Here is a 14,773-nt window from a genome sequence, read left to right as displayed (position 1 = left end):
ACTCAATTAGGCAAGCCAAAGGTTGCCAAGATTAGCTCAGACAAACACCTAGGATTTGCATTTCCTCTTTTGCCTATAGTCAGCCATGACCCCATAGGAATTACGGTTTAATTCTGTTTTATTCCCAGTTTGGAAGTGGAACTGGATTTTTCATCCAGCACCACATGGTACAGAAGGGTTTTACTAGAAGAGGTGCAAAGTCTTTGAAAGGTTATTTATTCAATTTCTATAGCTGCCCAAGTCTCAAACAAGTAATTTACTACGCAAACAAGTAATGCACTATGCAATCTAAAACCATCTCTATCTATTAGACCGGATGGAATATGTGCCTGCTTCTTAAAAAAGCTACCCACTGCCATAGCTGAACCTCTAAGCATAATCTTTGAAAAATCTTTCAGGACCAGCTCCTTACCAAAACTATGGTCACAAGCCATGGTCATCCCCATCTTCAAAAAGGGAGACCCCGCCTAGTTGAAAATTACAGACCAATCTTTTTATGCTGCGTCACCTGTAAAGTCATGAATCAATTATTAACCAATCTATCATCCTCCACTTAGAAACAAACAACCTACTCTTTAATAAACAATTTGGTTTCAGGAAAAAATTATCATGTAATCTGCAACTCCTACACTGCAAAAACATAAGTACTACACAACTCAATCAGGGCAAATCAATAGACGCAATCTACATAGACTTCTGTAAAGCCTTTGGTTCAGTGGTACATGACAAAGTATTTCTAAAACTAAAATCTTATGGTATCTCTGGACAACTGCATAACTGGATAGAAGTATTCCTGTCAAACAGACAACAAATGGTCAAAATTGGGAGTGTCCTATCAAATTCTGTACTTGTCAATAGTGGTGTCAAGGCAGTGTTCTAGGACCAACTCTCTTCATACACTGCATAAATGACCTCTGTGATCATATTAAGAGCAACTGTGTTCTCTTTGCTGATGATGTAAAGCTATTCAACACCACAGACAATACTGCTACCCTTCCAAAAGGTCTTGACTATGTATCAGAATGGTCAAACAAATGGCAACTTCAAATCTCAACAAATAAATGCTCTGTCTTACATATTGGCAAAAAAAATTATCAGAAAATAAAATACAAGCTGAATAGTCAAGACCTTGTTGATGATTGAAGCTCTGTAAAAGACCTTGGAATACTCATCTCTAATGATCTAAGTGCTAGAGTCCACTGTAACTACATAGCCAAAAAGGCATTAAGAGTTAACCTAATCTTACGTAGCTTTTTCTCTGGTAATATCACGCTACTAACTAGAGCATACAAAACATTTGCTAGACTAATACTCGAATACATCTCATCAGTCTGGAACCCACATTATGTATCTGATATTAGCACAGTTGAGAAAGTCCAGAAATATTTTACAACAAGAGTTCTCCACTCTTCTACTGGTTGTAGAATACCTTATGCTACCAGACTTGAAATTCTAGACCTAAAAAACCTTGAATTATGCCGTCTTCGGTCTGATCTAAGTATGGTATATAAAATCATACATAGCATGACTTACCTGTCAATGAATACTTCAGCTTCAACCATAACAACACAAGATCACACAATAGATACAAACTCAAAGTTAATCACACCAAACTTGATTGCAGGAAATACGAATTCAGCAACAGAGTGGTCAATGTCTGGAATACTCTACCTGACTCTGTGGTTTCTTCCACAAACCCCAAAAACTTTAACCTTAGACTGTCTACTATTGACCTCACCCCTTTCCTAAGAGGTCTGTAGGGAGCGTGCATAAGCGCACCAACGTGCCTACCGTCCCTGTCCTATTGTTTCTTTTATTTTTTATTTTTCTTATATGTATCCACGTATTCATAACTATGTTTTTACTTATACCTATTATCTTGTAAGCAACTGACAAATCTAAATAAATAAATTCGGGGGCTTACATTTAGCCTCTTCTCACCTGGTACCTTCCAAAGATGTTGGTGTTCACCTCTCAAAATGCAGACAAGGAGGTATGGGAGGTAAAGTTTCATGCATTTTCAGTGCATCAGGTTCAATGGAGCAAATATTTATTTCAGTTTATTTATTCAATGTATTTAGTTATGCTGTTCTGGAAATTTAATTTGCTAGGACTGTAACGCTCAGAATTCCCAACCATTATTGTGGCAGTTGGCAGAGTTCTTGCAGTCACAAACACTTTTGTATCATAAGCTGGGAAATTTGCAGCCCAGCTAAGTCTTCCATAACTTGCTTAAATATGACATAAGGGGGAGATGCTTGAATAAATGCAGAACCACCATGCCATTCTGTTTTGTTATTTCAATCAGTTTCAAGTAATGTTAAATCTAACAGGATTTAATCAAATTAAAACAATTAAATCAAATTATTCAGTTTTTGCCCATTTTTTGGAGGGAGTTCCGCAAGCACACAATGGGGAATAAATGTCAAAAGGAACACACTGACCTCTGTTTGCTTAGCATGCTTGCCATAAATTGATTAGAGCATCTAGGTTAGGATCATAAGTTGATTAAAACAGCTAGGTTGTGAGAGGAATGGGAAGCTGAAAGCAGGCTGCCCTTCCTTCTAGCTTTCACCTCATTTTGAATGCCAGGATTCTGGATCCTTAAACCTAGGAGTTTCAGTTGCTGCTCTTAAACCTAAGATCTATCCTCATCCATGATTTAATTTTGGATGAGGGGGCAGACTTTGCATGTATTACTGAGACTTATGTCCCCTTTCAAAAATTTGTCCACCAGGATTTTGGGTTGACACCAGCCAGTCTCTCTTTATGCGGGTGGATGGGACCGTAGCTGTTGTCATCGATGACATTGTAATCTAGTGGTGCTATCCAGAAAATAGGTGGGAATTGTAGGATGTCAGCACCCCCGCCCGCCAGAGTGAGTGAAATATTTTGGGGAATATTAAAAGGGCAGGATAGAATATTTCCCCTAAAGGAGAATGGCGAAAAATCTTAAGGGAGGCAGAAACCAGACCCAGTCTCCAAGCCCCAAGCAGAAACTAACCGAGGAGGCCAGCTTTTAGAAATGCAGATTTGGGAATGCATTCAGAAAGACTGGGTAACAGAAACTCCATATAAGCAACACAATTAGGCAAGCCAAAAGTTGACAAGATTAGCTCAAACACCTAGGATCTGCATTTCACCTTTTGCTTATGGAGTGAGCCATGACCCCATAGGAATTAAGGTAAAAAAACCCACCCTCTCTCAACTCCATTTTGTCAGCTGTCCTAGAATCACATGATGTTGGTGATTCTGCTCATCAGTAAACGTTCTTTCTTAAGTAGCCTCTATTTTATTCCCAACTTGGAGCTGGCCTGGATTTTTCTTCCAACAGACTAAGATCTTGTGTTTGAACCAGAGCCAATTGGATGTGCTTCTTGTGTCACTACACTGTGGCAATCCTATCAGGATTGCTTGACACTGTTCCTAAGTTTGCAGTAAGTAGCTTTTTTTAGTGAGCAGCCCAGAGGTTCCTGGACACCATGACAACTATGAACCTGACCTCATTTGAGGACTTGAAACACATGAACAATCATTAGTTTTGGTCTTTTTCAGGGCAGACTCTATATCATCAGAAAGTGGGGGATCTGGAACATGACCCCTTCTTATAGACTGATTACTATGGAGTTGGATGTAATTGATGTAATGAGTTGGCCACAGCAAGTTGGCTGTGCCCATTCTGGTCTATGGTGGGGAAAGACCCATTGGATTTATTTTGCCTCAGGTCTCTAACGGATACTATGGATTTTCAGAAGGCTCAGAGAATTCTCCAGGAATTGACTGAGAGTCTTCACTGGAATAATCTGGCATCTGGACTTTGGGACTGCATTTCACTTGAGCGAATTCTCCATGTGATTAGTTGATTCTGCTTTATTCTTGCTTTATTAAGGACCTTAGTAAGAAAAGTAAGTACCATAGCAGAGAAAATGTCTGGAATGCTGCTGGAGAAAGGCTCCATCTTGAGTCTGACCAGACAGTGTGAGCATATTTGTTTCCAATAGCAATTTAGGGTACAAAAATAAATATTTTGCTCTTACTGCATTGACTGAATACCTGCTTGCTTTTAAGGATGTTTGCCGGAATCATCAAGAGAGCTACTATAGGATTTGTTGGATATATCTTTTTATTTATGTATTGACTTATTTTCATTGAGCGTGGAATTATTACTCCACAGCAGGAACAAAAAGAATGGAGAAAAACACAGATTTCCCACAGCGCTTTAATTTTAAATTTTATTGCCATATGGGAATAAAATGTTTATAACACTTACTACAGGAATCAGCCCAAATAATTAAAACAGGATAATAATGAGTTCTAGTCCTCTGAAAAAATTGTTAAATTTCTAGTCATCAGTTTTCTTATAACTTTAACAATTTTTTTCAGATGACTAGAGCTTATTAGCTTATCTAGACTTATCTAGCCTTTAGAATTTTGGACAGATAATAGATTGGAAGCAAGGCAGATATTTAAGGAAAATATACTTGGGTCCATTATATGTCTTTTTACAGAATGAGGATCAGTTATGAGTGTAGAAATCAATTTTTAAATAATTGTTTCCCATTAATTAATCCATTTAATACATGTGCAGAATATAATTGACTGAACTATGAGAAGATGTAAGGCATGTGCCATGTTCTTACTATAGGTAGTCTTCAACTTACAACAATTGAGCCCAAAATTTGCTAAGTGAGGCATTTGAATTTTGACCCATTTTATTACCTTTCTTGCCAGTGTTAAGTGAATAACTAATTAAATTAATAACATGTTTGTTAAATGAATCTGGCTTCCCCATTGACTTTGCTTTGCAGAAGGTCACAAATGGTGATCACATGACCCAAGACACTGCAATGTCATAAATATGAATCAGTTGCCAAACATCTGAATTTTGATGTGACTGTGGGAATGCTGTAACTGTCATAAGTGTGAAAAATGGTCATAAGTCATTTTTTTTCCAAGTGCTATTGTAACTTTGAAACTAAATGAACTGTTGAAAGTCAAGGACTACCTGTGCTGAACTATTAAAAGATCTTTGAACTATAGTCATCTATAACTATTTTGTTGAAAAAATATATATACAGTATATTCAGCATGTACAAGAACTGGGTTAAGTTCCTTTAAAACAGGGTTCCCGCAACTTGGCAACTTTAAGACTTGTGGACTTCAACTCACAGAATTTCTGGGAGTTGAAGTCCACAAGTCTTAAAAGTTGCCAAGTTTGGAAACCTCTGCTTTAGTATGATAGCTCTAAAATGTATTGAACTGCAGATGAGGGAACAATTAACCCCAGCTATCACACCAGAATATAAATGATGGGGTAGAGAGGAATTTAACCACTTTCTTGTTTTAAAGTAAAATCTGAACAAGCTGTGGCTATGTACATTAATTGCATCATCACAATTAGCAGCATCATTTGAGTTTTAGGTCTTCATGTATAATCAATTTGCCTGACCTCGTGTCTGATTTGTTACAATTGTCAGGGTCTCTGAAAGCACATAATTGAAGTTGTCGTTTAACATCTAAGAGGACATCAGATTGACAAAGTTATACTAGTTAGGTCCATGGAAGATTTATTATATAAACATTGTCCAATTTCTTTTGACCAAAAGCCTTTCTAAAAAGCTAAGTGTTGCCACTTCGTTTGGTGTCATGCATTTTGGAAGTTTAAATCTTTTTTAAAAACCAGTTTGAGATATATCTGTTTCTTTGCTCTTCCACTGTTCATCATTATCCGTTCTTCCTTTAATTTCTTGCAGAAATAGTACCACTACTAAAGTAAAATGGAGGAAACATCTGTGAATTGTCCTTGAAATGTTAATACACTATACTTCAGAATCTCCCTGAATAAAGTTAGAAAGAACCTCTTAAAGAGACACCTGTCCTTACTGAATATCTTATCCGTTAATATCATAACATTTAAAAGGAACCCACTTTTAAAACAAACCCAAGGCTCATAGAGTTTTTTTCTTTTCTTTCTTTGCAATTTTCAGAATGGCAGAGCCAATTTGTCATTCCATGTAAGAAATGACAGCACTCATCCATCTTCAACAATTCTTCCTGGTAGTTTTGCACATTAAGTATCAGTGTCCAATAACAAGAGGAAACAATTGTCCTCCAGGAACACACACACAAAACAGAATTGTAGAGCATTAGTGAAACAAAGTGAAACAAATATGTGTACTAGCTTGGATGAGAATTTAGTACAGATACAGCGTCACATACCTCTCCAAATCCTTATTTTTTTAAGTCTTATTTCTTTTCTTTTTTTTTTTAAAAAAAGTTAATGTTGTGCAATGCAATGGTGGAAATTTTTTTTGAAAAACAAGATAACTCTGATTTCATGCAAATGCTTTCTTTGGTTTCTAATTCCAAAGGCCTATGTAACCAAAAGATGTAACATCCTACCAATATTTTAAATGCGAGCTACTTTTCAACCTTAAATAAGAGACACTTTATGATTAGGTACACATATTACACCAAAATATAAAAATTGTTTTTGAATATCAGCTGGCTTAATTTGCACAATAAGATAAGATATAGATTAATATAGATAACTATAGATTATAAATTACACTGTCTGGGTCAAAACCAATTAAGCTGAAATTAAATCATCTTAGGCTTGTTTAGTGCACAATGTGAATCGTCTTGTTATTGCTGTAAAAACTGAATGCTGCTCATATCTGATGTTTTGGGTGTATATACAGAGGTAGCACAATCTGTTCGCAATGGCTTGGTCAGCAAGGTGGTAAGTATTTTCTATATTTCCCCATGTCTTTTCCAAAATCCTTTCAGGAACTTTATTTATTGTGACTATAGTCTTGTGTTTGCAGTTCTCTGCATTAAAAACATGTAATGTAAATTAATAATAAAACAATGACAGTAGGATCAGATGAAAGGAAGATTAAATGAACAGCAATCCAAAACTAAAACTAGCAAAAAGATTGAATAATACAAACTACACAAAGAATTAAAAAATGAAACAGCCACTTTTTAAGATCCAGTAGTTATTTTCCTTGATCCATATTCTAAAGATAAACTAGGGAGCCAGTTTGGTGGAGTAGTTAAACACTAGGCTAGAAACTAGGAAACTGAGTTCTAGCCTCCCACCTCAGGGCAACTTTCGGTTGGTTTAAAAAAAAAAGCAAAAGAAATGTGAAAAACTGCTAGGAAAAAAAATATTTGGAAGATTATTAAGAAGGCTCCACTGATCCTTTCAAGGCCATATTTATCATTATAGCAAGGATGTTAACATCACAATAATTATTAAGTGCACTATTAGCAAACTGTTGTTACACCGGCAGCATCCTACCACTGCTTACACAGCATGGTTGTTGAATAGGCTACATTTAAATGGATTCACATATCATGATCATACTAAAACTTAATGATTAACAATATTCTATGATCAGGCCTGGTGTGTTCTCCAAATCAAGCCAAACATGACTTGCAAAACCATCCTTCATACTTGAAACATTGTGCAAATCCAGAAAAACAGGTTTCATTCGAAAAGAATGGTTAACAAGTAAGTTTCATAAACAATGTTTGCCGATTTATATCAAAGTGCATCACTCATTAAGACATATTCCAGCAAAACCTGTGACTATTCAAGCTATAATCAAATCCTTAGCCAAGATGTAGATTATGGTAATCAATTCTGAAGGACATATGTCCTATGATTGGTGTCTTAAATATATTAATAATTAGTGCAATTTGGGAGCAATTTCAAAGTAAACGTTTGGGGGAAATCTTGGAGTTAGCCAAGCTTTGACTTGTGCTGTCAGCTTTTTACCTAAATCTATTCATTCAGTCACTTATCTTTGAAGATTCAGAAAAAAACTACTTATAGCTAAAATAATTTGATAATTATTAGCAAGTAGAAATAAAAATGCTAATAAATTAGCAAGTAGAAATAAAAATGAAGTTAAGGAGATTTTGATAATGACAAGACTGACTATTAAAATCCACCTACTGATGTATAAGATAGTACGAGCAAGAAGATAGCTTTATTCACTAGTTTCAAGAGCTTTTTTTTTTTTGTTAATTTTCCCCTTAAAGACCCAGGTTACATTTGAAATTAATCCTTTTCTCTTTATCTATTCAGAGTATCAGAAGCTTGTCACATTATACCTTCTATTCTCTATACTCTTTTTGTTTAATCCTTTTTTGTGATCATCTTGTTTAGATTGTCAAATATCTAGCTCCTTTGGATATCAACATCAGAAAACACCTTTAATATTTTCATGCAAAACCAACCATAACTTTATCATACAAATTATTCATCGCTAGAACAACCGTGTGCATGTATACAAGATTGAACACAACTATTAATTTGTTCTAGAAAAACAGAGGCTCATATTTGCTGAAAGTTGGTTTATTTACCTGAAAGGTCTAAAATTATAAATGACTTTAAATACACTATAATTGCCTCCTTAGGAGCCATAAATATTCAGTGCACTTCATCAGACAGAAATATACAAGTTAGTAAAGTGACATGACATTGATTGCAATTTTACACAGAGACAAGTAATGCAAATTCAATTTTTCATTTTCCACTTAGATGGAAATCAGCAAGAGTTTGCTATGTAGAAACCTATAGATATACAATTATCAACAAAGATTAAAAGCAGTGGATATCAAAATCTCTACATCTCATCAAGAAGTTTCTTAGTGCTAAAAAAAATATTTTTTCATAGACTATGACTGGATTCAAAAAAAAATAAGGTGAGAATGGATTTTTAAGTGTATCAACATTCTGGAGACTATTTGGAATTCTGAAAATTATAAAGATACTATTCTAATAAATTAAAGCAGTTTGCCAATAAAGGAGAGTATTTGTAACTCAGGGTTGAAATGAGCGATCCTTTGTGCCCTCTGAGCTTGGAGGGTTGTTGGGGTTTTTGACAGATGCTTTATTACACAAACTAGGTAATATTATCAGTGCTAGCAAGGAGTCAGTTTTGATCTCAGTTTATATTCTAGTAACTTGCCCTGTCAGTGTTGGTGGGAGTGATTTTACAGGCTACTTGGTTGGACTGTTTACTGTTAGCTTGTTTGAGAATTCCTTGATTGGGGTATTGTTTACTTCTTGATTGTTCTAATATTAATTTTGGAGTTAATCTATATTCATCTGGGTGCTAATTACTGGTGGGGAGATGTTTCTGTCTTTTTGTTCCCTTTTTGGCTTGTTGATTGTCTCTTTTGCATATTATGGAGATATTGTTTATGTCTGTGTCTATTGATGGCTAATTTGTCAGAGTGCCAGAATTCTAGAAATTCCCTAGTGTTTTTGAACTTGGCTTGGTCTAGGATAGTTACAGTTTCCCAGTTAAGTCTGACTATATGTTGTGCAATTAAGGAATTTTCTGACTGCTAGTTGGTGTTCATGGATGCATTTTATCAGTCTTCTACTTGCTTGTCCTATGTAGTGACTGTTGCAGTCATTACACAATAATTTGGGTAATGAAAAGTTTGATAGAAAACAACCAAGCTCAAAGAGCTCCAAGGACTCCTTAAAGCAATTTGGCAAAAGGACAAATTCCTTCCAAATCAAGGTTAAATTCATACACATCAGAACACATTTGAAAAAGCACCTTTGGGACAAAGATGACCTGGATGCCTGAGAATCTCCATACACATATCTGAAGAACTATATCTATCTTGAACTGTGACTCTTCAAGTCTTTGAGATAGTAATCTGGCAGCTATTGAAAGCAAGTGTACTTGGAGTTAACACTAAAAGGAATTTTGGCACATTCAACCTTAAAATCAATAGGTATAGACATGTCTAGGTCTGCAAGGGATCAATCAGCTATAGGTAATATTTTGCAGATAAAAATGTATTTAATATTAAGATTTAGGATGGGAACTGTAGCTATTCTGTTTTTCAATGTAACTATTCTCCTTTTAATTGTAGATGTACATAATTTATTCCAGCCCTTATAATTTATTATTTGAGTGTTTCCATTCAGTTACTGACAGTGTTTAATGTACACTGAGCCATCAACCAGAAATAGTTAAGCAACTATGCAGCAGTTAGAGAGTAAAGTATAATTTTACAAAATTATTAAAACAAGAATATAAATTCACCCTTGTTTCTCCAGTCCTGTAACCTTAATTTACCTTGGTTTACAGTTATTTTGATGGCAGGTAGAAAATCCCCTTCTCATATCTTAATATAAAAAAACACAGCATGTAGATGAGGAAGTTGACATAAATACCGTATTTATACGTGCTCTATATGTAATGGTTATTTTTAAAAAAATCAGTAATTAATATTTTGTATTTATTAATAACATTGAAAAATGTTATTAAAATTATAATATGAAATGTGCTGAAAATTGCAAGCTATTTGTTTAAACAAGTTAAGCACTTATCCAGTAAATATATTTATATAATTAGTTTAATTTTTTTCTTTAGAGATTTGCAATGTAGTCTACCAGCAATGCCACAAGAACAGAACACAAGCTGATATTTTTCATTGCATAAGTCTACTAATACTGTGCAGAACTGTTAATGTTAATTCAATATTAGAACATTAAATCCTTTATGAAGCAAGCGAAGATATAAAAAGTATTTTTAGGTTTGCTTGTTTTAAAAAGACAACCGAAAATATAATGCAACATTACATTTTTTGTAAACATACCAAAATATGGTAGACATACTTTATGTGACAAGAAAGTTAACTGTTTCCTTTATGTTCAAAATCACACTATTTAGTTTACTATAAAAGTATAACTGGAACTCAATTTCTGAAAAGGAATTTGAATTCACAAAAATGATTAAAAAAAACCTGCTCTGGAAACATACCAGAATTCATTATTGACTTTGAATTAATCCTCATCTCTATGATTTGAATTCAGTTTCCAATATATCTAATAAAGTAACTCAAATCAAAAGTTCAAGTGGAGCAGAATTCCTACTACAGATTTTAGGTTATTTTCCCTTCAACAGCAATGTTGCGCAAACTCAACATATGGCAAATCTCAAAAATTTTGTGATGCATATCCAAGTATTTTTCAGTTTTGTTTGAGATGTGTATATGCTCGTGAATATCATACAGGAGATATAAAAACATTAACAAAAACACTATATTTGAGAAATTGAACTGGACAAATTCTAAATCTGTCCTGGAATCAAATACAATATCAGATACCACTTTTAAAAACCCTTCACAAAAATCTTTGCAATATTAGATTTTCAAATATCTTACAGGACACCTGAGATCCTGCACATAGAGATTTAACAGAGAGCAACTAATCCATATCTATATTTCATCAAGTGAAAAATGGCCAAACTCACTCTTCAAAATTGTATCAATTTTCCATTAAAGAGATTTTTCAAGATTCCATCTTCTGTTTACAGAACTGCAGCAAAAAGCAGCACAGAACTTTTAGTTCACAGCCCAGGGTAGGGTACGATGGGAGACAAAAGCTCTATTAAAATATATTGCTACGATTATAATCTGAAATTCGTTTCAATATTGAAAATCACATGTTTTTCATAGATTTTCTTCATCGTTCTCTCAATTTGTTTCAGAAAAACTTGTGGAATTCTCCCACATAAAGTGTGTACAGTATTGAGGAATTTGGACTGGAGAGGATAGTACATTTTTTGGAAGAGATTGTCTTCAAATGAAAACTAAAGAGGAAAAAGATACAAAAATGTAATCAGCAATCTTAAATCATTGCTTCATGGTTGATACTGATATATGTGTAATCACCTTCTCCTATTTAGCACCAATACAAAACACATAGTCTGACCCCTATTTATTATATCTCCTCATCCTCATCTTTAGTAATCTTCCATATTACTTTAATCCAATCTACTGGATATCATTATCATCCAACTCTTTGTCCTTCTTTGTCACCACATATTTAAGCATTAGTCCAGAAAAGTACCACTTTCAAAAAAAAATTTTTTACCTGAACACTGGTATAAACTGAATTGGGACTCTTGATTCTGAATCTAACTGAAGAAGTTGTCTTGCATTGTATTGCAGCAAGAACAAAATCTCTGAAGACGAATTTGGTATCATGGATGGAGTTCTATAATAGGATCAGGAGGACCTAATTTCAAGCATCCATTCAAGTATAACATTCACTGGAAATTTTGAGTAAGTTAGAATCTCTTAGCCTGCTCTACCTTCTAGGATTCTTGTAACAATAAAACCTATTACTGATACTATATATTGCAGCCTTATTTTATGCAAGAACTTGTGACTTGGCAAAACATCACTTACATCACGTATCACTTCATAGAGTGCTTTGAAAGTAGGTTGTTTATCATCATGATAAACACCTCGATTCCCATGCAAAATTGAAATGCCTTCTTCTTCTGCTCCTTTGCAGTTACTGCCATACATGCAATGATCTGGTCGATAATTCCACTGACAGGGAAAGAGGAAGAGACATTCTAAAAGGAAGTAAAATGAAAACATGTAGAGAAAAAAAATTAGCCAAGAGTAGAATGACTCTTTTTTTTAATGACCCTGTAATCCCCTTAATTTTGGGGGGGAGAGGGGGGGACTAAATGGAGCTGAGCATTTACTGGCCGGATGTACTTCCTGAGCCACATGGAGTTCACAAAAGGTATTTTTCTTTCTGCCCTAGGAGACATCTGCCATTACATAGGTCTGAAATCTCAGCCGAGTGGCAGGTGAGCGTCTTCACCCCTAGGCATCACAAAATAGAATGATGTCTAGGAATCAGCTTTAAATACAAGACATGGAAAGAAATCAGAGAAAAATAATTTTATAACAACATCATCATACAAATGATGAGTTCAAATATATATAATTCTGATTTTTTCCTAGTTGCTCCAATCAGTATTATGGTTTTTGAGAAAAGAAAACTGATAGAATTTGCAAAAGATGGAGACTTCCAATGATTGGAAAAAGATGTAGAAATATATTATGGCTTAAGGGAACAATAATGCAACACTCATACTTGGAGAGTCTCAATTTTTTAAAATTATTATAATATATTCAAAGTTAAAATCATGCTATCATCATATTACAATATCTTATATACTTATAAAGTATGCACCTGGATTGAAGTAAAAAATAATATTTAGCAAGTCCTGGTCTCCCCACGTAATGTAATTTTTATACTTTTGGTATAAAGGGTACAGCATTTCTTCCCATTTCAAGCCTGTTGGTATCAAGTTGTTCTGAAATTGAGAAATAAATGATTTGAGAAAGTAATTGTAACCACAAATTTACATTCAAAGCAGGAGGAAGCTATGGTGCATAGCATGGTGCAGCTTCTAGCTGGGTTCAGTGACCAAACAGTATGAAAAAAGTTGCTTTCAACAAGATGGGAATGAGAAGTCATTTCTCCTAAATATGCCAAACAAGAAATCTACCTTAGTATTCTGCCTGACAAATATTCAATCATTCTTCCCCACTGGATGTGATGGCTAAGAATTATGGAAGCTGAAGTCTAACATATCCAAAGGATACCAGAACGACTGGCTATACTGACAGGATTCTTAGTGTGGCAACCTTAGTGTGGCAATGTAGGAGCATTTGAAGGCCTACAGTTCATGCGCTTTTACAGAGGCACAATTGAGAGCGTTTTAACAAACTGCATCACTGTTTGGTTGGTGGCAGCAGTGCCTCAGATAGAAAGTCCATTCAGAGAGTGGTAAGGACAGCTGAGATGATTAGAGGAAGCCCGCCTCCTGTTATTCAGGATACTGCTTATAAGCGCTATGTGCTTAGAGCTCAAAGCATTTTTAGAGATCCCGTCACACACTCACTTCATGGTCTGTTTCTATTGCTCCCCTCTGGGAGGAGATTTTGAAGTATTTCGAAGACTACCAGATTCTATAACAGCTTTGTTCCTTATGCCATCTGTCTGATAAACTTGCAAGATTCGTTTTTCTCACCATGTACATCCAAACTAGACTATGTTGTTTCTCTGTATCATATAATATATGTGGGTATATACATAATTTTGTATTTATTTATTTAGTCATGTTTATGTAGTGTATGTTGTAGGTGGTGACCCTTTGAGAGCTGTATGCAACAAAATTTTATTTTAATGTATGCCGATTAGCGTACATTCAAAGTGACAGTAAAGTTATTCTAAGTCTAGGTCTTCCAAAATGAACTATTCTTTCACTGTCTGTCTTACAACCAGTTTGAGTATTTATTGATCTACGTGGTGCACATTTCTAAAAAAACAAAACAAAACATAGTCCATGTTATGTTTTCATCATGTCAATGCCATTTGTACAGAAAGAAACTAAACTCTACAATCTGTCAAAGTTTTGCCCAACTAACAAAAAATGGAGTAAAAACCAACTCTACCCCAACAAAGATATTCTTCCAAAATAAATAAATGATCTCCTTACCTTGAATTGGGTATTTCTTATTCGGGTTAAATTCATTAGCATAACACCAGAATTCACCCCAGTGGTTCCATAATATGGGTGGCGAGCAAAACGACTATACCAGCCAATCTTTGGTATTTCGTGTTCTGGTGCCATTGCAGCCAGCTGGGTGGCATTGAAAATTCTCAGAAAGCCCCAAATGTCATCAATGGGTCGCAGGAATAAGACATCTGTGTCCACATACAGAAGGGAATCCACATCCTTCAAAATCATCTTTGGAAAAAGCCCAGATGGTTGAGAAAGCCATATATGCAAAAAACCAAAAATAAATACATTAATGACTCGCAAATGGATATATACCGATCATGAGGCAATACCTCTGACCTGTCTTTCTGTTCAAATAAAGAGGTTCTGGTACAATACTTCAGGGTCACGTAGACAGG

At 34.9% G+C, this 14,773-nt stretch overlaps 1 protein-coding gene across 3 annotated transcripts in view; it reads right to left on the bottom strand.

The window, feature by feature from the left end:
- Positions 1-4,191: 4,191 nt before the first annotated feature.
- The window catches only part of GXYLT2 (glucoside xylosyltransferase 2), a 29,242-nt gene continuing 18,660 nt past the window's right edge, over positions 4,192-14,773 (bottom strand). For 2 of the 3 annotated variants that reach the window (XM_026722445.2, XM_087923689.1), the window contains exons 4-7: positions 14,352-14,603; positions 13,040-13,163; positions 12,235-12,407; positions 8,353-11,633 (exon numbers count right to left, since the gene is read on the bottom strand). In XM_026722445.2, coding sequence (XP_026578230.1) covers positions 11,451-11,633; positions 12,235-12,407; positions 13,040-13,163; positions 14,352-14,603 — 732 coding nt within the window. In that variant the 3' untranslated portion in view covers positions 8,353-11,450. Of the gene's footprint in view, positions 6,832-8,352; positions 11,634-12,234; positions 12,408-13,039; positions 13,164-14,351; positions 14,604-14,773 lie in introns of those variants that run through there. The other variant, XM_087923688.1, reaches the window with a different exon arrangement.

This window comes from Pseudonaja textilis, chromosome 2 (assembly GCF_049901715.1).
Source record: "Pseudonaja textilis isolate UNSWEBS1 chromosome 2, rPseTex1.2, whole genome shotgun sequence".
Classification (NCBI taxonomy): domain Eukaryota; kingdom Metazoa; phylum Chordata; class Lepidosauria; order Squamata; family Elapidae; genus Pseudonaja; species Pseudonaja textilis.
The sequence above is the reverse complement of the archived record's forward strand: the minus strand, read 5'-3'. Positions and strand labels throughout refer to the sequence as shown.